This window comes from Hipposideros armiger, unplaced genomic scaffold (genome assembly GCF_001890085.2).
Source record: "Hipposideros armiger isolate ML-2016 unplaced genomic scaffold, ASM189008v1 scaffold_235, whole genome shotgun sequence".
Classification (NCBI taxonomy): domain Eukaryota; kingdom Metazoa; phylum Chordata; class Mammalia; order Chiroptera; family Hipposideridae; genus Hipposideros; species Hipposideros armiger.
In genome coordinates, this window is record NW_017731585.1 from 1,997,735 (window position 1) to 2,024,638 (window position 26,904).

The window sequence follows — 26,904 nt, forward strand, 5'->3', positions numbered from 1 at the left end:
CTCGGCCGGCCCTCTAATGTTCTTTCTGTTCCAGAACCCAATCCAGGAGATCACATTGCATTTAGTTGTCACATCTCCTTAGTCTCTTCCCATTGTGACAGTCCCTCCACCCCGTCATTTTCTTTCATGGCCTTGAGACTTTTGAAGGGTAATAATGGCCAGTTATTTTTATGAATGTCCCTTGATTTGGGTTCCTCTGAGTTTTTCTGATGATTAGAATTATGTTATGGATGTGGGGAAGAACAACACAGAGGCGCTACTCCCTTCCCGTTGTGTCATGTTGGAGGTATATGCTGTCACTGTGTCCTATTAATGATGATGTGAATCTTCATTGCTTGGCCAAGGTGGTGTCTGCTGGGCTTCTTGTATAAAGTTACTATTCTTCCCTTTCCATGTTCTCATTATGAGCAAGTCCCTGATCACACTCGGGGGAGGAGAGTTAAGCTCCACCTGAAGAAATGAGTATCAGAGAATTTGGAGGCATTCGTTAAAACCACCACAGTAATTACTATTTTAGGGGTGATATGTCAAGGCTATCCAAATGTTCTGTTTTTCCTTGAATTTTGCCCACTAATTTCAGAATTCATCAGGGGATTTTACTTACAGCAGTTATTACTGTGGTGTACTAAGGGTGATTTTCTATTTCCCTCTATCTGTCTACTTTTACTATTTGGAATTCTTTTGTAAGGAAGATATTGACCCCTTCCCTCATTTATTTATTCACTGATTTCTTTATATCAGTATGGATGCATAGATATTTAAAATTTTTTTTAAGATTTTTATTGGGGAATTGGGGGGATGGGAACAGTGCTGGGAAATCGGGGGACAGGGAACAGACAAGTTGCTGTCATTTTTGTTCTTCAGTCTAGTTGTGGAGGACGTTGCTTCACTGGCCCATGTTGGCACTATCATTGCGCTCTTCCCGGGCGAGGCAGATCAGTCGCTGGCTTCTGGACGGCCGCTCACTGCGGCTGCTGGCCGCTCACACTGGCTGCTGGCTACTCACACTGGCTGCTGGCTACATACGGTAGCCCATGGCAACCCACTGCAGCAGTGGCTGCAGCCTACGCCGTTGCCGGTGACTCATAGCCCAGCTCCAGGTTGAGCTGTTGTTCAGCATCTTAGCTGTAGAGGGCAGTGTCACTGGCCCTCATATGTGGGATCCGAACCGGGGCCCTCTGGCTTCTCAAGCCAGTTCTTAACCATCGCGCCACTCGGCCGGCCCTTGGTTTTTAATAGTACTGTTATTGACTTTATTGCTAATATTGTTCATCAGTTGTGTATTTGTGCGGGAGAGAGAGAGATAGAAACCTGCAAACCTGCTCTAAAATGTGTGTACTGTGAAGGGCCAAGGTATGCCTGAAGGAAAAGAACAAAGTGGGGAATTTATTTACCAACAACCAAGATTTACGTTAAAGCCGCAGGGATTAATGCAGTGTGGCCTTAGCAGCGAGGCAGACAAATGGGCCAAAGGAACAGAATAAAGAACCCGAGCAGATCTCCATATGTATCAGCACTTGATTTATGATATTCCAGTGAAGACAGCTTATCTTTCCAATATGCCGTAATGGGGCTTTTGGATAACCATCTGAAAACTGATCCAGAACCCCTACTTCACAACACACACACAAATTAATTAGACTAAAGTATGAAAAATAAAAATAAATCTTCCTAAAGATAGCATACCTCCCTAACTTTGGGGATAGGCAAAGACTTTTTTAAACAAGACACACAAAATACCAACCATAAAGGAAAACATTGAAAAATTTGGATTACATTAACATTTAGAATGCCTATTCTGATTAAAGATATCAATGCAAGAATGAAAAGACAGGCCACTGACTGGGAGAACATATCTGCCATGCATGTATCTGGCAAAGGATTACCCACAATATATGAATACCTACAAATCAGTAAAAAAATGACCACACTCTAAAAAAATGGGAAGAAGTCTTAAACACGCACTTCACAAAAGAAGACATGCAAATAGCCAGTAAGCTCATGAAAATTATTTAACTGCATTGGTATCATGAAAATGCAAGTTAAAAGCATAAAACCAGTTCACCTCTATCAGGATGGCCAAAATGAAATACTTGTATGGTTTCTTTCTTTCTTTTTTTTTTTAAGATTTTTTATTGAGGAATTGGGGAAGGGGAACAGCCAAGTTGTTGTACCTCAATCTTAGTGGAGGGCGCAGCTAGCTCAGCTCCAAGTCCAGTTGTCATCCGGCCACCTTTCGGCAGCTCGCGGCCGCTCAGCTCAAGGTGTCGTGTTCAAAGTTACTTGCAGATGGGTATAGCCCACCATGTCATGCGGGAGTCAAACCAGAAACTGTTGCTGAGAGTGCATGCTCTAACCACTGGGCCATTGGGCCTCCCATTGGCAGCTCAGTCAAGGTGCTGTGTTCAATCTTAGTTACGAGTGGGTGTAGCCTACCATCCCATGTGGGAGTCAAACCCACAACCTTATTAGGAGCACATGCTCTCACCAGCTTAGCCATCCTGCCACCTATTGGCAGCTCAGCGGCAGCTCAGCTTGTGTGCAGCTCACTGGCCCATGTGGGAATTGAACCTGCGACCCGGTTGCTCAGAGCTTGTGCTCTTAACCAACTGAGCCACTTGGCCGACCATGTAGGATTATGCCTGTTTTTCTCTAATTTATTTGGAATGTAGGAATGGATCCAGTTGTATCTGTTCGTCAGATTTCTCTATTGTACTTTGTTTTATATTTCAGCAATCATTACTTGTCAGGTTCATTAAACTTCATCACTACATTCTAAACAATGATTTAAACTTAACTTTTACTAGTGTTATTATTACTCTTTCTTAAATCCGATGTCTTCCCTTTAAAATATCTTTATTTGTCTTTACATTTGAACAGTTTGTCTGTAGATGGAAATCTAGTTTCATAACCCTTCCCCGCTGTGTTCTGGGAAATATGCTAAGCACTCACATGCATTTGTTTACCTCCCATATTGCTCAAGGTAAATGCCATCTCTTTGCTGTGACCTGTAACACCTTTATCATGCAAGCCACATATGTAGTTTAAATTTTCCGGTAGCCAGAGTGTAGAACTAAAAAGAAACAGGTGAAACCAATTTTAATAATGTGGTTTGGTTAACCCAATATATTAAAAATATTATCATTTAAACATACAATCAATATAAAAATTATTAATGAAATATTTTATGTGCTTTTGTTCCACTAAATCTTCAAAATCCAGTGTATATGTTACACTTACTGCATTCTCATGTCAGAACTACATTTCAAGTTCTTAATTGCCACATGTGGCTCATGGCTGCCATGTTGGATGGCACAGCCCTATCCAATCTAGTCTCCATTTGTCCTCTTTGACATCTTTTTTACCCTTTGTTCCCCTTCAACCACACTGGTCTCCCTGCTAGTCCTAAACATATCAAACAAATCTGCAAGGGCCTTTGTCCCAGCTGTGTACTCTGCCAGGACCATCCTCCCGGGATGTGCCTGTGGCTTACCACTCACCCACTAGGTCTCTAGTCAAACATCACCTCAATGCGGAAGTCTTCTGAAATCCTATATAAAACACTGCTCAACCTGATGGCACTCCCCATCAGAGGCACCTTGACATACTGTATATTTATCTATTAATTGCCTCTCTCTTCTACCAGAACACAAGTTGCGTGAAAGCAGGGAGCACGTCTGCTATGGTTGCTGCTGCATTCCCCATGCCCAGAGTCAGTGTCTAGCAGGATGGAGTTTTGTTAGTGATTCTACACACCAGCTCCGTGGAGTAGGTTCTGTCACTCTGCCTTTACAGACGGGCACAGTGAGACGCTGAGAGTCAGTAAGATGACAGATGGGTGACTTACCTGTGGTCATGCAGCTTGCAGGTTGCAGTTAGGGCTTGAACCTGGGTCCTTCTGAACCAAAACATGAAGTTTTAACCAGCTTATCCAAAGACTTGCCTCAGAGTGGAGTCTGGGTCTCTGAGCACAGTTCTAATGCCCTATTGTGGCTCAGCCTTGCCCCAACCCTTGCTGCTCTGTACTCTGGTTTCCTGCCCTTCTATTGGAGAAGCTGGTTCACCTTGTGTTCCAAAGGGAGCCTTCTTTTGCCTACAGTGGTGAACTGTGGGTTCTGATGGGCTTTTCATACACTGCGATTCCATTTGGTTCATATCATCAAAAATTCCTCATCAGTTCTGCTCTGCTGGTTACACTCATCCTCAAATACAGCAGCAGAGCTTTTGCTGATTGAAGAGCTCTCTGGTCATTCAGTGGCTTTTGGAAACTGAACTGAACACGCAGGCTAAATCTACCAACTTTCCTAGCCTAGGAGCACCGTGCGCCCTGCCCGTGAGAGCCAGCGTCTCCGGGGCAGATAAGCTGAGCTCACTCCTCACGCCTCTCAGCTGTGCCTATCACTGCACATCTGTGTGGGTATATGTGCATCTTTTTCAGATCTTTTATTCTTTTTTTTTCAGATCTTTTATTCTTAATTCTGCTATTTATCAACAACCTCAAAAGTGACTATGCCTTGTAAATTTCTCTAAGTTGCTCAAGGACCTGTTGTTTTAATCCAATTTCTTTCCCCTGGTAATTAAATAGAGACAGCTATTTATTGAAGTTCCTTTGATATAGCCCAGGGATATATCCCCAAAAGTGCATTTTGCATGTCATCATATTTCATCATCACAATAAGTCCTCCCCCACCCCCAGATTTGCATGCGAGGCACACGCTGTTTAAGAAAAGTTGAGTTTCTACAATCCATGGGGATAGTATTTCTTCTCCCATGGCTATAGTGCTGCAGCCCTTGTGGCTGGCCCCTTAGCAGTGTCAGCAGTTTTGAATAGATAACTTTCTCTAGTCCATAACCAGGTAGGCCCCATCTTTCATTTATCCACTAAACAAAAATCAGTTGTATACTTATTGAGTACAGAATGCTGCCTTAAGCAGTTTTGGCCACTTATGAACAGATTGGATTCAATGGCATTTTCAAAGATAGCTCTGGTTCTAATCACAGGTTTGCTGTTGACTTTTGTGTTTGTGTGCTTCTTTGAGCTGCTATGCTCCTCTGGATGGAGAGTCAATATAGGAAATTCTTAACTTTCACAAAAAGTAAGTCTGGAGCAGTTACATGTGTTTCAGAAGGATTCTTTGTTTTATGGAAGTACTCCTAATAATACTGAGGGTGCCAAAAAATGTATACAAGTGGACACTTTGGTCAGTGTTGCTCAAGCAGTAGTTCGCTGTAATCAGAAGTGTCTGGATGCTGATGGTAACCACTTTGAGCACCTCTTGTAATTGCAGAAGTCAAACGTGACTTGTATTCATCTTTTGTTAACTGTATATATTGAGTTTTACAATTTTAATAACAGTTTTCCTTTCTTAAAATGTGTAGACATTGTTTTGGCATCCTCTGTAGTTCTTTAAATACCAAATTGTCCCTTGATCCTTTAAGATATGAAAAGACTTAAAATATTCTATACCAAATTTTCCAAAACAAGTCAATTTGGAAACCAGCTTACACCTCTAACAATGCACAATAAAGAAAAGAGATGACTTCAAATGGGCTTCCGTCTGACCAGCAGTTTAGAGTCAAAAACATCAGGCCTAATATCTCCAGTTTTGGGTTAATATTAAGATTTATTTTCCCAGAAGGCCAGCATTGACTTCAGTCTCAAATTGGTCAATATTTATCTCTCAGATCAATAAGTCTTGATGGTCGCTGAAACTAAAGTCAATAGCTACTTGTTAACTCACACAAACCTTGGTGAGTAATTTAGAAAATAACTTGGAGGCATTTTTTCTTTGGGGCCTGGTACCAATTTAGGTATTTAATTCTGTAATTATTCAATTTTTGCCACAATCTCTATAAATCAGTGTCTCCTGGAGTGGTCATAGGCCTCAGAGCTCCACAGCCCTTCTTTCCAGAGTGATGTTGACACATGCTCATCTCAGGAAACCAACCTGCCTGCTGCCTCCACTGACTCATTGACAAGAAGGGAGGCCCTCCATTTATTGAGCACCTACTGTGTGCCAGCTCCTCTGCTAGGTGCTTTATGGGCTTCATTTCTCATCTCAATTGCACACAACAACTCTTGGTGGACCCTCCAGACTCCAGGCAAAAGTGACAGGCCTGTGTCCTTGCATTTTTACCCTCAAAGCATTAACTAGTGGGAATTTTTTCTTATGTTTCCAAAATAATGTAGTATTTTGCAAGAAATATAAATATAAATATATATCAGAGACTAACAGTAGTTGGAAGATTTTTAAAAAATAATAAGATTCAAGAAGAAAAAAAAAAGCAAAAAAAAGGCATTTTAAACATGTTATAATCAAGGTATCAAAACTGCCTTCCCTTTTTTAACAAATCAACCAAACACAACAAGCTTCTTTCAGTTAGCTAAACAGATAATGAGACCATACTGATCGTGCAGGCTTTCTGATGGAGAACGTGATTGTCTAGTAAGGTTTAAACATTGACAGTGAGTCATTATTCCAGTGTATCAATGGATTGTCATCCTTTTGGGGGCCAGGGAGCACTTTCACAAAACTCAAAATGTATAGTTTTCCTTTAAATTGGGGATGATGGATGGGCACTGGCTCAAAGACCTCCTGAATGAATCCTCCTGGGGACCCCCTTTTCCTCCCTATGGTTAAGTGGCCCTGCAGCAGAGCTCCAAGCACCTGTTGAGATAATTCACACACTTCCAGGAAAAGCTGTCACTGCTTCCTTGTTTCAGAAGAAACAAAGAAAGCCAGAAGTGCATTTGGTTTATTTTTATTGCTGTAGGTCAGTCATTGATTTAGAGACCCAGTGGAGGAAGAGAAACAAACAGTTTCTGTGATGTGGAGGCAAGATCTCAGTACTCAGTATTGAAAGGAGGATAGCAACAAGAAATGTGAGTTCAGGAGGATGGTAGTCAGCATTCCGAAACTAACTAAAAGAGAAGTGAATACCTTCCTTTAGGCTAAACGAAATTTTATATACTCCTTCTGCCCTGGTCAGAGTCCACACTCCCCTCACTGAGGATCCCTCACTCCCTGTCACTACGTCCCTCATACATGGCGCTCAGTAGCTGGAAGGATCAGGCCACCCTTGTTCTCTAAGGAAAAGATGGTCTCTTAGGAGGAAAAGACTGGAGACACAGAAAAATCAGGAACATCATGGACTTAACTACCGCAAGTTTCCCAGTGGGCCTCTTGTATCCTGTCTCTGCCACTCCAATCCATCCTCCACATTGCTGCCTAGGTATTTTTCTAAAACATGACTGTCATTTCCCCACTTAAAATACTCTCATGGTTTCCCCTCGCCTGCAGGATGAAGTATGGCTTCCTGTGAGTGGTATGGGGTGAACAGGCCCCTGTCATCTGTTTCCTGCTCCACCCCAGCATCTTATTGATCTAGGGCTGTGGCCCCATGAGCTCTGTCCTACGCTTTCCTGTGCTCCCACTGAACTGCCTGGACTCACCTACTCACCATCTTCTTTTTCAGGCCTCCTACCCCTTCAGCGCCACTTCTTCATAAACCTAGGTTCACCCGGACATTAAACTTACCATATTTTGCCATGTATAATGTGCTCCTGTGTATAATGTGCTGCCATGTATAATGCACACCCACGTTTTTGGCCTAAACTTTCAGGGAAAAAAATCGTTTGTTTTAATTTTTAATTCACATTTTTATTTGTTTACATTTAGGTACTTGCTTTTTGTATTATAAAGGAATTTTAGCATTTATTTTTTAATATATTATGGTACAAGAAATTTTATGTAATAATTACAAAACACAAGAACAGATACAAGGTACATGAAATTTTATGTACCAATAACAAATTTCAGATATTTACGCATGATAGAAGGCCAAGAACTCTTCATCGTTGCAAACTCGTCATAAGTTCAACAAAACCGATTATCGTATTCCAGGGTATTAGTTTGCATGTGGATATCATTATTGATTTCTAGAGTTACACTTTTAACTCGTAAGCATAAATAAAAGAATTTAAAACATTTATATAGATACAGAATTAGTAATACCCATGTATAATATGCATTATTATTTTTTCCTCACAAGTTTGGGCAAAAAAGTGCACATCATACACGGCAAAATACGTATGCCTCTGCATGGCACTTCTCAGTTAATCTGTTATTTCTGACCTTTTGATGCATCAATGCCCTTGTCTCTGGAGACAGACATGGGTCACCAACCATCACCCCAGCTGACTGCTTTCCTCCTGGCTGTTTCCCCGTCCCCGATGGTCAGGCTGGCTTCCCTCTCCACCTCTCCAGGTTGTTGGCTGTCTCTGGGGTTCTCTTCTCCTTGACCACATTGCCGGGGAGAGTCACCACTCTCACAGGTGCGGCAGCCACCTGTGAACTCATTTTTGTTCCCCAACCTGGGTCTTCCAGCCAATTCCAGACTGGTTCTTCTGTTTATGAGACATTCCCCTGGAGGGCCCCCGTCCCCCCTCCCCGCCCCACTCACTCCAAATTCACCTTACACACATCAGACTCGTCACCTTCCCCTAGTCCTGCTCCACAGGGAAATCCTTGTCTCAGTGAATGTCTGTCTGTCCAGATTCTAGGTGCTCCTCCCTCACCCCCATGTCCACTGGTGACCAAAGTCTGTCTGTTCCTTTTTGGTGTGTACAGGCTTGTCCCTTTCCTGCTACTCACCATCATGGCTCACATGCTCACCACCTCCCCATCTATCTGATGTCAGGGCCTCTCCTTGGGGCTCCCATGGCACCTGGCCTTACCTGTATTTTGGTGCTTCCCACTCCATGTTGAAGTCATGTTAACCTGCCTGAGTTGACTTTCTCCTCCACTAGAACCATGTAGTTCCTTTTTACAAAGTGACCTCTACATTTCTTATATTACAAAGGCTATCTATATACACCGTAGACACATTAGATTCCCCAACCTTAGATAGTACAGACAGTGGTGGGACGCTCTTTTTCCATTGTGCTAAAATACACATAACATAAGATGTATCATCTTAACTATTTATATGTGTACAGTTCAGTAGTGTTAAGTACATTTGCATTGTTGTGCAAATAATCTCTGGAATTCTTTTCATCTCACAAAACTCTGTACTCATTAAACAGCTCTTCACTCTACCCTCTCCTAGGCCCTGAAAACCATCCTTCTAACTTTCTCTGTTTATAAATTTACTCTAGGTACCATGTGTAAGTGGAATATTTGTCTTTCTGTGACTGGCTTATTTCACTTAGCATAATGTTGTTAAGGTTCATCCATGTTGTAACATGTGTCAGATTTCCTTCCTTTTTAAGGCGGAATAATATTCTATTATATGGATAGGCCACATTTTGCTTATCCATTCATCTGTCAGTGGACACTTGGGTTATTTCCACATGGTAGCTATTGAGAATATTGCTGCTATGAATATGGATATACAAATATCTCTTTGAGTCCCTGCTTTCAAATCTTTTGGTTATGTATCTAGAAGTGAAATTGCTGAAGTGAAATCATATGGTAATTCTATTTTTAATTTTTTGAGGAAAAAATTCTCTTCTTTGGAGAAATGTCCATTCAAGTCTTTTCCTCATTTTGTAATCAGGTTGTTTTTTGTTGTTGGGTTGTAGGAGTTCTTTATATATTCTGGATATTAACCTCCTTTCAGATATATAATTTGCAAATATTTATACTCATTCTGTAGGTTGCCTTTTTTCTTTCTTGATTGTGTCTTTTGATGCACCTATGTTTTACATTTTCATTAGCACTAGTTTTAAAGTCACTGAGGACCCATCCTCTTCATCACTGTGTCCCCATTAGGGGACCTGGAATCTGCAGAGTGTGTGTGGAGTGAATGACTAATCGAAGGCAGAGATCTGAGACTGGAGTTTTAAGTCTTCACAGCTCCACATGTGGTCCATGGGCCAGCAGCCTGGGCATTGTTTGGAAGTTGCAGAGGCTCGGACCCCACTGAATTCAAACCTACTGAATTCAGACCTACTGAATTCAAATCTGCAGTTCAATAATATCCCAGACAAATCTGAGGAACATTAAAGTGTAATAAGCATCTCTGAATAACTTATCAAACTCAATAGCCAGCTCTGGGTGTGTCACTGCTGACAGGACAGTCACAACCACCACCGCAGGAGAAAACTTACTTATACAGAGGGTGCCAAAAAAATGTGTGCACATTTTAAGAAAGGAAAACTGTATTAAAATTGTAATACTCTATATATACCGATAACCAAAGATGAACACAAGTCATTTTTGTCTTCTGCAATTACAAAAGGTGCTCAAAGTGGTTACCATCAGCGTCCAGACACTTTCTGATTACTGTGAACTACTGCTTGAGCAACGTTGACCAAAGTGTCCACTTGTATACATTTTTTTGGCACCCCCAGTATTGTAGTAAGACAATGGGAGAATGGTGGGTTTTTCTTATTCACTCAACGAAGAGAAAACTATACATGAGAATCTGCTTCTAAAGGGTATTATGACTCTCCTTTGTTCCTGAAAACCTCTCTCAAAGAGCTCTTCCCCATCTCAGCTGGGGATAGCCCTGTCCAGTGATCCCCTAAGGACCCTCATAGGTAGAGAATTCTGACTTGTAGGGAATGTATGACCAAGACCTCTTGTCTGGGGGCCTTGAGTTTAAACTCCACTTGAAAGATCAGGGCTCCCAGAATAGACAGAAGAGAGGTGACATACTCTATCATAGTTGAGAGGGGATCTGTCTTAGGAACCAGCTTGCATCCAGTGGTCAGCCCAGGACTGGGATGCCATGTCCTGTTCAGTGTTTGCCCGGTGTCAGAAAAGAATCCCCTTCTTCCAACCCAGTTTTCACAGCCAAGAATATACTGCCAAGACCAAAAAGAGTGTTTCTCTGATCAGTAGCAGAAAAAGGATTTGAGGCGCACTAGACACCAGTGATAGAATTCTGTGAATTTTAATAATAACCCAAATCCCAGCAAAATTATTTCCAGAAGACACGCATTTCAGGTTTCTTGAAGGATGTTTATAATAAGCTGGAGAATTTCTCTTGTTGTCGTTAATGTGCTAGAACTGGTTTCAGTTAAATTTTACATGAAAAGGATATATTAACCTGCATAAAATATGTTCATAATCTCGATTTAAAATTAAAAAGAAGGAAAAAAACCCCACAACCACATGTACAATATATTGCCCCAAGTAAAAGCCTTGGGAAAAAAACAAAAACTTTGCTTGTACCACGTTAGTGCCATTTTTACAGAGATAAAAATTCTATGCTCCCCTCGGTACACATGCACATCCCGTTATTGTCACGAGGAGTTATGTGTGTTGACTGGAGGGAAGGATAGATGTCGAGGCTTTGGAGGGGATGAGAGTGGGGAAAACAGAAGTCATTGATTTCATGGGCTTCCTGCAGCCTAGAGAGAGCGGTCTGGGGCCCTTTCATAAGTGGGATGCGATCGCCAGGGAGATGAGATCAGACATCCCAAGTGCAGTGGGAACGTCTTGCATGAGGGACTGCTGGCCCTGACGTAGGCTGGCATTTCCAGGCAGGCATGAGGTTAATGTCAGGGTGCACTGCTGCCTCACACTGTCCATGGACAGCTACCAGACTGGATGCTTCTCAGCCACGTCAGAGTCCCGTGGAGGTTGGTTGAGGCTCTGATTTTATTAATGATGGGCCAAGTGAAGCCGTTACTTCTGGGGAGTCTTTTAAGACTGGTAATACCCTAAGCACTCAATAGGAACCCCCTTATGGAGACGACAGGAATCCTACCCCAAAAGTGCTGCGGAGGGAGTTGCCTCAGCCTGTAATGTGGCTCTGTGTTCTGAGGCGGAAGGCGACTTTGGAGTAGACTACCTCGGTACTGTTTCTCCTGTACTGGGTGACTAATGCACTGCGGCCGTTTCGCTTCCGTCATCCACTTATTCATTCTCCAGGCGTTTACTTAGCGCCGCCCAGCGGTGTGAGGTGTGCGTGGGTCAGGACCACGAGCCTTGCAGCTCCTGACAAAGGTGAACCGGTGGCAGAGAAGTGAGCCTGGCTGGAGGTCCAGTTCCATGAGTGACCCCACCTGGCTGCACAGGCCCTCCTGGGGGTCCCAGGGGCTCCAGTCTGGGACAGTCCTGTCCCTGTGTGTCTGCAGGCAATGTCCCTGAAGAGCGGTAGCTTGTTTTCCATCTTGGCTCAGCTGATTTGCTATCTTTATTGGGCACCTCATTGCTGCCATCATTGCACCGCTGGGAAATTTTTTTTAAAAACTTTTCACTCTATTTTATTTTTGTAATCTCATGGAACAATATAATTTGTGCTTATATTCATTTTTTTTTAAAAAGCTTATTTCATTTAAAACCTCAGTTTTGAATGCAGAGCACTTCAGAGTTGTTATTAAAAGACTTTTTCAATCTCAAGTTGAGAATACTTGAAATGAAATGCCATTTCAGAAAAAAGAAAAGAAAAAAATTATCAATATATTTGTAATGTCAAGCTAGGCATCCAAAATATGAGAAAGAAAATCTCTATGTAAAATTCTGAGTTCATGACAAACAAGTGGTACACTTAAGGGGATTTTGTTTCTCTGGCCAGATTCAATTTTAATTTATCATTATAACTTTCTAAAGCTGAATTTATAAATTCCAACAAGTACATGTGATGTCCAAAAGGCAACAGCTTCGTGAATTTCTGATTAGAGTGTTATATTTGGTCTTAATGCTTTGTGCCCTGTACTTTGTGCCCATGACATAATGCTAGTGGTGATGATGGTGATGATGATGGTGATGCTGGGGATGATACACACACGTCACTTTGATGGCACTTCCCCAGGCGGGCACTGTGTCAGTGCTTTCCTGTATAAACACTGTGACAACCCTGACTTTAGCATTGTTAGTATCTCCATCTCACAGGTGAAGCTGGGGGCGCCTAGGGAGGTAAACACAGGCTCCTGCCGTGGGAAGTGGCAGAGCTGGGTCTGACTAGGCTCTTGTCCCTGGATGCCTGTTCTTCCTCATTGGTCCCTGGGCTCTGCTGCCACTCATCAAAAGCACTCAGTGAAGTTCTAACACACGGGTCCAGGGTGTTTTCAGTCCTGACCTTACTGGAAGGATTTTTACATGATGAAAGCTGCAATGGTGATTCTAAGTGGGGTTGTAGGAGTGGGGCTGGTAATTCAGAATCTCCATTTGTTAGAATAGTAAGTGAAATGTCTTCCATAGACTTACTTCTCTGAGGGGACCTCTGTTAGGAAATTGGCTTATATTCTCCTAAATATTTTCTATGTATATGCAAAATTGTGTCCATTTCTGTGTATACATTCCCAAAGTGTATGTACAATCAACCCACAATCAGTATAGGTCATGACTACTGATTATGACAAATACATTTCTGTGTGTAGAGTTCCCTAAAAATGAGAATGATACTAAACAAAATGTTCACACAGTGAATTGTTTTTCATTAACAATAGATCAGGCTCATATTTCTACATCAGTATGTGTAATACATCCCATTCTTTTAATGACTACAAAGTGTTGCAGTATCATCATTTCTTTTATTTATCTATCATATGTCTACAGTTTAGCCTATTAAGTTGGAAGCCACATGCAGGTTTTATATGATTCCAAGCAGTAGCTCCCAGGTATCCTACTTCTTAGTAGAGTGTCTTCACGGAAACCCTAGATAGGCTGAAAGAAAAAAGAATCCACAGTTCTCCGCGTGATTTCCAAGAGTGCCTCTACTCTACATCCCTAAGGCCAAGGATATCCATGGGAGGATTTTTAATGACTGTGCCAGACTGGTTTTCTTTGATTTTATCTTAAACTCCTTCAATCATTCATTTAATAACATGTGCTGAGGTTCTCCTATGTGCCAGGGGTTACCTGAGGAGGCATCTTCTAAGGAGCTAAGTTACATGGTGGCATGCTCTGCCCACTCCTGTCCAGCAGAGAGAGCAAACCTGGTGTCATGAAATCAGCCATTGTGGGAGGATTTGCACACGTAAATCAGGAGATGCTGCAAATCAGAACTTTTTTTCTTGGAAAGCTAGTTGCTCAACAGTTTACCAGCACAGCACTGGCTGCAGCAGTAAGTAAGTTTGAAGCAGTCAGTGCTTGTTTGGATCTGAGTGGTGTGGTCAGAGGCTGGCTCTAGCACCAGCTCTGCTGCTTGCTAGCTGTTGACCTCAGGCTTGCCATTTCTGTGCCTTCATTTCTGTATGTGCAAACTGAGGATGATAATAGGAGTACTTTAGAGTTGTTGGTGCACTCAGTAAACATTAAGTGCTATTAGTACATTGTCGTGGGACAAGGCCAAAGGTAACCAAGTGGACAGTATGTTATAATAATACTAAGGGGTGGTTGTATCTGCAGAGCAGAGTAAGGGAGCCACAGAAGGACTGTGTTTGATGGGGAAGGGGTCTCCTTGGAGCAAAGTCCTGATAAAGTGAAGGAGCACATCATGCTGCTATGTGGGAGAAGAACATTCTAGGCAGAGAGCACAGCCCAGGCAAAGGCTCTGAGGTGGGTGGGCCCTGAACAAGAAGTACACAAGGAGACCCGATGGCTGGAGCGCTGGTCGGCAAGCAGGAAGTGTGCTGCATGCTGAGGATGGAGGAGGGCCAGGACAGGGTCATGACGGGCCAGGATCCTGACAGCGACTCTGGATTCAATTCTACGTGTGATGAGAAACCACTGGAGGTTTTGTGCAGAGCAGTGAGTGGCATGATTTTCCCTATCTTTTTAGAAGGATCACCTTCCCCACTATTAAAAAGTATATCACTGGATTCATTTGGCGCTGGTCCAAGGTCTAGGGGCATCCATCCGAGTCTGACCCATGATGTTTTCCAGATGACCTCTTCTTCTCTCTGCCTCTAAATATTTCAAAGGGACCAATTGTTAAAACGACACTTGCTTGTACTCTATATAAAACAAATTATAGTAATAATAATTGAACACTTTTGTAGTATTTACTGTTTACCTACCACATAATTTTCTAAATACGTTACATGTATTAATGCATTTAATCCTCAAAATAACCCTGTGGAACAGGTACTATTATAAGTCTCATTTTACAGATGAGGAAATGGAGGCACAGAGAAGCTGAGGAACTTTCTCAAGGTCACACAGCTAGTAAATGGCAGTCTTTCTGTCTCTGAGAGTCCATGCTCTTTGGTACCATTAGACAGACCCTTGCCCAGTCTGATGAATCTAAGAATGTTAAAGGTTGCAGGTGATTAAAAGGCTGAGAGTGTTCAAGGTTGAAGATTCTCATATAGAAATAGATAACCAAATATAGAAATAGATAACCAAACACTCTCTTTTTCTCAGCATAAACATTCTCTTGAATAACACTGCCAGTAAAAGTCCTTTTGGAAGGCAGCTGGGAAAACAGCCATCTACGATCGGTCCATGGGGAAGAGAAAATGAGTGACTGTATTCCATCATGAAGCTATCACTGTGCCACTATGAAAGTTTCACGTATCAGGACCCTCCCCAACAGCATTACCTATAATCACATTTTAGCTTCCAAAAAACACGTTGGTGAAATCGAGAGACATCCATTTGTCTGATGACTTGTAAAGCCTCAGACCTTTGTGTGCATGGCTTTATCAAGTTCAAGGTCACCTCTATCTGTCCTCAGAACACTTGGTCAGGGGCATGTGACTTTTTGTCCTGGCACTTTCATTCTGGGAAGACACTTTGCTAAACACAGTCTGATTTCTCCAGACTTAAAAGTGTGATGTGAATATGCTCTACTCAAGATTTCCGAGTGACTTCATCTGACCCAAGGTGCCAACTAGCCTGGAGAGGACGTTGAGATCTTCATCTCCATCTAGGACCTCTCCTGAGTTCCAGATCCTTTCAAATCTATCCAGAGTTCTAGAGTACACTGAGTTATTTATTGGCCCTTAGTCACTGGGGAAGCATGTGGAGCCTGGGCAGATGCACTCCCATGGATCATAGATGTCTGAAGCAACAGAGAAAGTGGGTGTTTGGGCCTCAGAGCATACCTGTGTTCCCATGTGTCGTGACTGAGGGTCCTGGTCTCTCGACCCTGGCCCAGATTGTCAAGACATGCCTAAACCAGCAGTCACAGCTGCATGCTGGATTTGGGGAGTGCAGCTGATTTCAGCCCTCACCTCTGAGTGAGGATTCTGGTATCAGTCATGCTGCTAGAGCCAGAGGTCCCAGTGGACCAATGAACTCAGGTCCAGGGAGATGGAGAAAGTAGACCTGGCATGTGACTCCAGCGGTTACCTCAGAAAATTCCCCTGGACTTCTCTGTTCTGCTCCATATACACTTAGCTCCATATTTCCACCTGTCCAATGGGCACGTCTGATCAAGAGTCTGTTGCCACATCACACACAGCCTGGCCCAAGCAGAGCCTTGCTGGTCAGAGGTGCACCTGCTTCTTTCTTGGAGGCTAAGAATCTTGAGGGGCTAAGACAGTGGAGGAAAGCTAGGGGTCACCTATAGACATTTCAAAAGTATTCTCTCCTTCCCCTTCATTGCCCACGCCAATCAGTGACACCTCCATGTATCTGCTCTCAGAGGATCTTGGGTTCTGCGCCCTTAAACCCTTTGTTCCTCCACATAGTGCCAGGCTCCCTGGCCTCTGGTGAGGCTGGGGTCAACTCCCTTCTCCCCATAGCCCCATTAGCTGACACTCACACTGCTCACTGAGCCATGCAGGCCAGTTTTGAAAATGCACTTGCCTGTGTCTTGTGGACTTGTGCCAATAAGGTTTCCCTGTTGCCTTTGGAAAGTCTCCATATCCCCCCTGGAGCTTCAGGGGTTGCTCTCTGCCAAGCTGGCTCACCTGGGTGCCAGGCATTCACAACACAGCCTTGGTCACTTGTCAGGGCTGGGCATCTCCTGTGAGCTGCATGTGGATCCCAAGCAGGACTGCCTGTCTCTGAGTCCAGACTCCACCTAGCCATAGCTACGTGACCTTGAGCAGGTTACCTGCCTGTTAGATCTGGGAAGTGGGCCTGGCCACTGGCCCCTGGCCACTAGATCACCCTCACATGGCTGCTGTGAGGACTGAATGAGGTGGTAAAGATTAGGTAACACTTTCTGAGCTCTGATCTCAGAATGACCGATTCTCAACCACCACACTCTGCCACCTTCCAAAGTCACTTTTGGGTTGTGTCCTTTGTATGACTATTTATTATCTCTGTCCAGGAAAGCTAGCTCTTTTGTTTATTTTGATTTTTTTGTGTGTAACTTGCACCTCAGGCAACTCGACTTCTTCATAATATGTTTAAACACAAATAAGTATGCCAGTCAGCAGGCCTGTGGAACTCAAAACAAGTCAAGTTCACATCCAAGGCATGTTGATTCCAACAGAACCAATGGGGGCCACAACATAGTTTTCTTTCCTGAGTTTGGACCCATTGAGGTTCCTCCATGAAATAGAGCTTCACTGAATATACAGCCTCCCCCTTCTCGGTGGCCATAGTTCTAGGGTAGAGTTTGTTTTACCAGGTACTACCCTGTTGAATAAAAAATGAGCACTTATCTTGAAGGGGGAAGAGGAAGTCTGCCCTTGATAGTATGTAATTCTCTCTTGGGTAAATAGATTCCTGATAGTGCAAATCTAGTAGAACTGCAACCACATTTTTCAACTCTAAGGTGACGTTAGCATAAACATCACATGTCCTAGTTATTGATCTGTTGCTGTGATAATGGTATTACCCAATTGAACTTCTGACATTGGAGAACCTGCAGTGGCTGCAATTGCATTTTTCTTTTATTCCTGCAACTTAACTCAACTTATGCATCCAACTGTGATCGCTGTTGTTTTGCAGAGTCTGCATAGAATGTAAAACCAGTCTCCTCTCCTCTCCTCCCCTCTCCTCCCCACCCTTCCCCTCCCTCTCTTCTCCTCTCTCTCTCCTGGTAGGAATGTTAACTTTTGGCTTGAATCCTGGAAACATACCTACAAAATGAAATACTCAGAAACTATCGGTTAGGAGATTGAAGAGGGAGGGTATTCCTAAGACATGCATAACTTCTGAATCATCCCCATTCAGCCCCATCAAGTAAATTATTACTGTCTACATACTTCCCATAAGCAACACTCTAAAACTGGGTCGGGGGGGGGGTTGTTAAATAAGATAAGAAGTAGGAGGCCCAGTCCGGAGGCTGTCATCTGCTGTTGCAGTGTCTCACCACTGGCAGGACAGATGGATGGGGGTAGAAGACATGGCATTTCAAACTATGAAACTTGCATAGAGTCCAGAAGTCCCATCACTGCATTAAAAAACTGGTCTCTGTAATAATCCTTTCCTACTTCTTCTGAGGGGATGCTGTGTTATGTGGGGATTTAACGAGGCTCAGCAGCCATCAGTGAGCACTTGAGTTCAAGTCTAGGATCAGTGAGGTCCATAAGAACAGTGAAAAGGCAATCACTGGACCACCAGTACGTTCTAGGGTGCTCAAAATACTGACAGTACCAAGTGCCAAGTACGTAGAGCAATTCAGTCTCTCAGACATTGCTGGTGGCAGAGAAGAATGGTGAAGACACTCTGGATAAATAGTCTGGTGGTTTCTTAGAAAGTTAAGTGTATATTTTCCATATCACCCAGCAAACCCACTCCTGGGTGTTTACCCTGAAAACATCTTGCAGAGACCTACACGTGAATATTTATAGCAACTCAATTCATAACTGCCCCAAACTTGAAGCAACCCAAATGTCCCTCAGCAGGTGAGTGGATAAGCAAACTGAGGTGTGCGGTATGCCACCAAATACTCCTCAGCAATCAGAAGGAGGAAACCACTGATACAAGTAACAACTTGGGTGAATGTGGGGAATTACACTGCAAGAAAAAAGCCAATCTCAAAAGGTTACGCACGGTGTGGTTCCTTTCATATGACATTCTCTAAGAGACAAAACCATAGTGACAAAAACAGATCAGGGAGTGCCTGGGGGTAGGGTTGGAGGGAAGACGTGACCACAGAGGGTAGCATGAGAGGGTGTGATGGTCTGTGTCCTGTCCTGGCAGTGCTCACAAATCTTACGTGTGTTAAAATGCATACAATTGTCCACCTAAAAAAATGACTTCTAGTGTATGTCATTTAAGAACAATTAAAGTAAAAGAAATTTTTAAAAATCTTCTTTGTGTAATTGGAAGACATAGCAGGAGGCATGAGTAGAAGTATAATCTTAGGGCTGTGGTGCACAGGGTCAGGTCAAGCCATGGGGGGCAGGGCAGCTGGGGGGTGACATAGACAAATGGATGATATTTTAACAGACTCTAGAGAGAAAGTGATGACACCAAAACATTTATTCAGTACACAGCATCTTCAGTAGGGTAGGCACTGTGGTGCCAAAATCATTACATACATCATTTCATTTAAATCCTCATTTACATAAACAAGATAGATCCCTGAAGGCCAATGATGGAACTGGCCCAAGGTGACACAGCTGACATTTGAACGGAGGTCCTAATTCCTCTTGCACCCACACTCTGGTCAGCTGCAGGATGATGGCCTTGGGACCTCGCTCCTCACCTCCTCTTCATGAATACTTCCATTGAACCGAGAGGTAGAAGAATTTTCTTTTATTTTGTACTTTCTTTGATGCATTGACATGTGTCTATATCTGAACCCCCATCTCCTCTTGCTCATGGAATCCCCCTGCAAACTAAGGTGTGGATTCTCCCTAGCTAGGAGAAAATGTATAAAAAGTGAGATTAAAGGTACATAAAACAGTGGGGTTTTGAACTTACAAGATACCAAGCAGTTGAACACAAATACCAGGCTTTAATTGGAGGAATACAAAGACTCTGACCAGAGGTCTCTTCAGGCCGGTGAAAGAAAAAGAAAGTAAACCCAAATAGTCCTGGGAAAGAGGAAATGGTATAGTTGCTTCTCACATGTTTAGAAACTTCTAGGCTTTTTCTGAAGGACCCTACCAGGACCTCCAGCAGTTGGTCCATGCCTGCTGTCTGTTCTTTCCCCCTGCTGCCTTCCAGTGACTATAGCAACAACAGATAGAAGTGTCAAGCTCATGTTTGAGGTCCAGAAATCCTACTGTGAGCAGTTTCCTTTGTGTTTCAGTGGAACCTAACGCTGTTGCACAAAATGTTTGTGAACAGCCAGTCAGGAGTATTTAAGATTGTAGTCCTGAGTGCTAATGCCCCATACATTTCTGTACTTCCTGCACCCCAAGAGCAGGATAGGGGCTTGAAGAGGGCCATTTTGAGAGCCAGCAGATGACAAGGAACTAACAGAAGAGATTTTTGATTCCTCTTCAGAGACCACTTGCTGTACGGCAACCCTTCAATTGCCGTAGCTTAAACCAGCACGGGCTGGGTTTGTCAAGAGTTCAGACATCACTGGGAATCCAGGTGGGGTCCTACAGCAGGTCCCTCACTCTGGTTCTGCTCCATTGCAGTCACTTTAACCTTTACATTCTGCTCCTTACTTCCAGTTCTAGAGTCTTACCTAGTCTTACTGTTATGTCAACACTTTTCTTTAAGCTTCTTCTCAATGCACCTAAATCTTCCGCTAAAACATCAGAGCAAAGAAGGGTGACATGGTGACAACTTGTAGGAGTCTACACTTGCCCCCTTTCACTGGCCTTTAGGGATTGATTTCCAGTTAAACTAACTGGGAATGTAATTAAGTAGATGGTTGATGGAGCTGGCCAGTGTGCACGCCAGGAAACAGTAGGTCCTTTAAAGGTGCCGAGGACTGATATGATGCATCGTCTGTTGGAAACTGTATACACTTCTCAGTTTGGAGCCTCCTGTGTGCTGCCTCATATCTTCAATCAAATTATTATATCCCAGAAATATGCATAAGGGAAATGATTCTACACATTTTATGGGGGGGTTGGTGCTTGTAGCAGTAATTGAAGTACCTTTCCACTTATGAAAGTACTAATTTTATTTGTTTTTATTGCTTTTCTAGATGCAATTATTTATTTAGTGTGCTTTGGCTTTATTAAATTATGTTTACTATAGGAACATCATAAAAATGTATGAAAACAACACACCAGCTAAGCCAGCCTAGTGACCTGTATTGAGAAAGCCAGTGTTATTTTTCATATCCAAACATAATGGAATAACTTAAGAATAAACACATAATCTACACTAGAAAACAATGCAATTTCAAGGTAATGTAATATAACACCTGGACAATATGATTTCATAAGTCTTGGCTCTAAAATTTACATGAGTTGGGTTTTCATGTTTATCTGAGGACACATGACATTTCTAAATGGAATCATTATAATGTGAAATGTAATTAAACCGAAGGCAAGATGTAAACAGGATTTTTGTTGGCTTATAAGATATGGATGGCTGAGAAGCGATGTAGACTTTCAGTGTCAAAAGACAAAAAGGAGAGTCTCATCCCTATAAATGTCCTGAACTTTTATGTCCTGAAGTTTTAAAATGGCTGAACAGTCTGTGGGGGTTGCTTGGCAATCAGCCCTGACCAGTGCCTACTGGCTGGAAGGAGTTCTTGACACATTCTCTTTGTCTCTTGTTCTCGTTTCCTATTATGATGTTTCACTTCAAAAGAAAGGAGGCTTTTGGCTTTTGGCATTCTTTTTAAGAAACTGAAATTGGATGCACATGGTTTATTTGTCCTGAATTTTGGTGAGATAACCAAGGTATAAGTCCAAAAGATCAAAAATCAAAACAAAACAACAGCACAGCCAAAGCCAAAAAACAAAAACAGCACTGCTTAAATGAAAGCATTGTGTCTTTTATGACTATAAATTAGTGACTGGCTTTTATTTTTCTAACTATGAATTAAAATTAATTAATGTTGTTTAAATGCATGTGCCTACCATAAAATTTCCAAAGGTATCAACAGATGTGTATAATAATGGGGGAGGTTTCCTTCCAGTCATCCAGTTCACTTCCCCAGAGGGAACCCTGGATACCAGGTTCTTGAGTTTCCAAGCAGATTCCAAGGGTTTTCCAAGCATATAAATATATACACATGTATTTACTCACATGCACACAAATGATAAAAAGTACAGTTCACGTAGAGCTCCATCATTTAAGGACTGTAGCACATACTCCACTGAATGAATGCACCAGCATCCTATTGATGTTCATATAATGGTTTCCAGATTTCTGCTTGTACCAATAAACACTTTCACCAACAATATATAGGAAAATCTGTTTCTTTCTATTTTGTCTGGCAATTTTAAAAATAATTTTTATTAAATTTATTGGGATGGCATTGGTTAGTAAAATTATAAAGGTTTCAAGTGTACAATTCTATAATACATCATCTATATGTTGCATTATGTGCTCACCACCCAGTCAGTTCTCCTTCCATCACCAAATATTTGACCCTTTTCCCTCTTCCACAACCTCCTCCTTTCCCTCTGGTAACCACTCAACTCTTGGCTTTGTCTATGAGTTTTTGGTTGGTTGTTTGTCTTGTTTATTTGTTGCTTTCAGTTTTATAGCCCACATATGAGTGAAATTGTATAGCTCTAGACTTTTTCTGTCTGACTTATTTCCCTTAGACAATCTTTAAGAAAAATTTATTAAAGTATAGTTGGAATACATATTGTATCAGTTTCAGGTGTACGACACAGTGATTTGACGTTTATATGTCTTACAGTGTGATCACCACAAGAAGTCTAGTAGTCATCTGTCACTGTGCAAATTCATTTCAATATTATTGACTACATTCCCCATGCTGTATGTTACATCACCATGACTTATTTATTTTCTAACTGCAAGTTTGTACCTCTTATTCCCCTTCACCTTTTTCACCCATCCCCCCTAACCTCCTTCCTTCTGGCAACCATCAGTTTGTTCTCCTGAAAGACAAAAACTAATGTCTAAGTGATTTTAAATCATGATTCTATTATTATGGTGGAGGTTGACTCGTATTTCATGTGTCAGACATTTGTATTTCCTGCCCCCTAAACTCACTGGTCCTGTCTGTTGTTCTTTGCATAATTTTCTGATGGATTGTTGGCCATTATCTGTTTTGAATTGTAAGACCCTTTAATATGATACAATTATTTTCCCCATTTTTTAAATTATCCTTTGACTTTATTTAGAGAATATTTTGCCATATATAGAATGAAAATGTCCATATCTTTTCTTTATTGCTTCTGGATTTTGTATCATACTTTAAAATACATTCCATATGCTGAGATTATTTTTTTAGACTTTTCCCAAACATTATTCTAGCACTTTTATGAGTTTATTTTCCACATTAAAATATTTTATTCATCCGGAACGTCTCTGGTATGAAAAATTATACAGGGATATAATTTATTTTTCAAATGGCTACCCAAGTATCCCACCACCATTGATTGAAAAATAATATTTGGGTTAATTTCTTGACTTTCTCATCAGTCCCACTGATGTATATATACTCATTTTTTTGTCAGTAACACAGTGTTTTAATGATTGCTGCTTTATATTTTTAATACCACTAGAATTGAATCACCAAGTATTTATTTCAATGATAAAGTCCTTAATCATGGTAAGAAAATAAACTATGACTACTTTATTCAAAAAAATTTTAACACAAATATTTTTAAATTTTATTAGATGCCTTTACAGTATCTATGAAGATAACAATATGATTTTTCATCTATTACTATTATGAATTATATTAAGAGATTTTTCTAATATTGAAGCATCTTAGCATTCCTGAAATAAAATCAAATTAACATGATTATCTAACTTTTAATGTACTTCGTCATTCCCTCTGAGTAAATTTGATTTAAAATTTATATTAATAAGTGAGATTATTGTTAAATAGGTGAAGTTTTTCTTCTTTTTTTGATACACTGGATCAGTTTAATCACATTGGAATTATCTGTTCCTTAAAGAAATTTCATTTTTTTTAGAAATTCTTTGCCTGGGCACCATCAGATTAGTACTCTTTGGTATCTTGAGAGAGAGTTTTTCGATAATATTTTTCCTTCCTCCCTCCCTACCTTCTCTCCTTCCTTCTTTCATTTATTTCTTTTTTGATGATAATTAATACATTCATATTTTTTGGAGTTAATATTTATAATTTATATTTTTCTGGAACGTTACCCATGTTATCCTGTACTTCAATTTTGTGTGTGTGTGATAAGTTGAGCAAAGTAGTTTTATTAATTTAAAATTCTATTTTATTTACATTATATTTCTCATTTCCTATTTTATTCATGTTTGTTTTTTCCATTTTTATCTTGATTAATGTACTTTTCAGTTTATTTGTTTTATTGGTGTTTTTGTTTGTTTGTTCGTTTTTTTTAGCTGAGCCCTCCTGCCACCTGTTGGCAGCTCAGCGGTTGCTCAGCTCGGGCTGGGAATCGAAAGGCTGTTGCTCAGAGCTCACACTCTTGAGCGAGCTCTTGACCAACTGAGCCACTCAGCTGGCCCTTTATTGTTGTTTTCCAAGCACAAGCTTTTGGATGTTTTTATTAATTCTACTGGGGTTTTTTTGTTTTCTAATTCATAAAGTCTGGTTTTAATTTTATTGGTCCTTTTTTTTTTTTTTGCTTTTTTTTCATTAATTTTGTTCTTTTTTCTAACTCTTACAGTTGGATGTTTGATCCATTTAATTCATATTGTTTAATATAAATTATTGTTTAATATAAATATTTAAGTCTATGTTTGTTCTCTGAGTGCTGTGTTTTTTAGGTTCTAGCAAATAGTATTTTCTTTATCATTATTATCAAGATATTCTGAAATTTTAGTTTTATACAGATTAAGTTATTTTTAAAATTTTCTAGATGGTAGTGTTCCAGTTTTATTAATTTCTAGGATTTCTTGCTTCTGTCTCTATGTTTATTTTTTTCTTTTGATCAGAGATTGTTAGATTATTTTTACTTTTCAGAATTAATATTTGCTTTGTGGCCTAATTTTTAATCAATTTTTGTTAGTTTCTATGTCGACTTGAAAATAAATCATAGTGTCTCTGTGCAGGACATAGTGTTCTATATAATATGATGAGATCTATATTATTACAATATTTAGATTTTATATATTCTTGTAAGTTTTTTGTCTATTTGTTCCCCCTTTGAATCCCCAACATGAAATGCAAATGCTTGCCTAATGAACGAATGTATGATGCAGAACTCCCCATGGTCAGCTAGACTTGTGTTGTGTTTTGTCTTATAGCCAAAGATTGCTGAGGAAAACTTGACCTATGCTGAGCTGGAGCTGATCAAACCCCACCAGGCTGCCAAAGGCATCCCCACCAGCACTGTCTACGCCCAGATCCTTTTTGAGGAAAACAAGCTGTAACGCCTTGTCCTCTTCTGTGGTCCTATTTAATACATGCCCCCCCCCCAGTTATTTATGAAACCTTATTTTTGTATTTTCACTTGTGCCTTCTGTGTGGTGGGGAGCCCCTCCCCTGTGGCATTCCAGGTGCCTTCAGAGAGGTACGAGGCTCTTCTCTGCAAAAGAGCAGGTGCCACAGCCCTTGGACCAATATTCCGGGACAAGATTTTTCTCAGTCTGAGCCCTGAGGGGTGAGTACTCTGATTCTGAGAGCACAAGATTCTCTGCTGAGCCAAAACCCTTCATGTTTTCATCTTCTTTCTCTGGGTTTTAATTTTTTTATCTTAATTTTAATCTTCTACTCTTTCTGTATCCGTGATATCAAGCTTATAGAATATAGCTAGAGGAAATGCCATTATAGGCCAAAGTGTGAGATGGTAGATATATACTAATTGGTTTTCAAAAGATCAGATAACATTGCTAGAGCATCCAGGGCAGAGCAAAGTGCTTATCGCCAGCATCTCTTGTTTTAAATAGATGCATTGACCCTGGCAATTTAAGGGCAGTCTGTGGGGAAGTCTGAGGTCTAAGTGGACAGCAACTGTCTCTGAAAACCCCAGTGCCTGTTCCCCCACCCGCCATATCACCCAAGACCATAGGATAAGTAGAGCACCATGCTAAAGGGCTCCCACTCCTTGGGCAGCGTGGACGTATAACTGTCATAGAAACTTTCATTCTCCAAGAAGTTCTTACTCATCCTTTTCCAAAGGAGCAGGGGGATTTGCCATCAATGACACACTAGAGGAAGTGTGCCTCTTGGAAGTGCCAAGGTTACCAACTCCCAACTGCAAGGCCACTCATGTGAGAGCAGTCTTTTGCCTGGTTCCCCCAGGGTAGGAGAGTAGGAAGTCCTAGCCAGGCTGGAAAAGTGTCTCCTAAAGACCCTTGTGCTTCACAGTGCCTTGCCCAACTCACTTTGCATGTGAATTCTAATGGGTTTGGGTGGGGGTCTGGCTGGGATGTGTTGCATACACATATGTGGGGAAGTTGCTCTGTGGACCCATAATGACATCCAGGACCTCACTGAAGACGGATCCACTCTTTAAAAGGGCCACCTAGTCAACTGTTGTTAAGGATGCTTCTTTCAGTGTGAGTGCTCTCTGGGTGGTTACTTACTGCACACTACAGAAATTGTTTGGTTTTGTAATGGACCGTGTATATGCGGTAAATTATATATTTTAAACACAGCCTTGAGTGTGAGTTGTGCCCCTCTGTATAGCCATGTGAATTGAACTTGGTCAAGATTCTTATCCCCTAATTGTCTCAGACTCATGTTTATATAAAAGTGACTTAACCTCTTAAAATGGGTTAATTACTAATGTAAGATTCTGGACACTATAAATTACTACACAAATACACTGTGCTAACATTCATGCTAAAGCCAGTTTGCATTTTCAGAATGAAAACTTTCTTATATAAAGCTCTCACTGCAGTAACTTTAAAATATAAATACTTGTCCATGAACTTAGCTGTACAGTATCATTCCCGAAGACCCATGAGAGTTGTGAGTGCCTCTCGAGGTTTATTGGAAAGGGTCCAAATTGAAAGCAGGTAATGATTTTCCAGAGGCAAAAATAGCCTGACTTTACAAAGAGGAAGTCATTCTCTCTGGCCTACACCTATATCTCGTTCCCTCCCTCTCGGCTAGATTTCAAAGATAGTTAATAAATCACGCAGCTTTTGAGGAAGAAAGACC

At 41.4% G+C, this 26,904-nt stretch overlaps 1 protein-coding gene across 1 annotated transcript in view; it reads left to right on the forward strand.

The window, feature by feature from the left end:
• The window catches only part of VSTM4 (V-set and transmembrane domain containing 4), a 120,570-nt gene extending 94,175 nt beyond the window's left edge, over positions 1-26,395 (forward strand). Inside the window, exon 11 of the mRNA XM_019655083.1 lies at positions 25,044-26,395. Within this exon, the coding sequence (XP_019510628.1) occupies positions 25,044-25,169 (126 nt within the window). The 3' untranslated portion in view covers positions 25,170-26,395. The remainder of the gene's footprint in view (positions 1-25,043) is intronic.
• Positions 26,396-26,904: the final 509 nt, after the last annotated feature.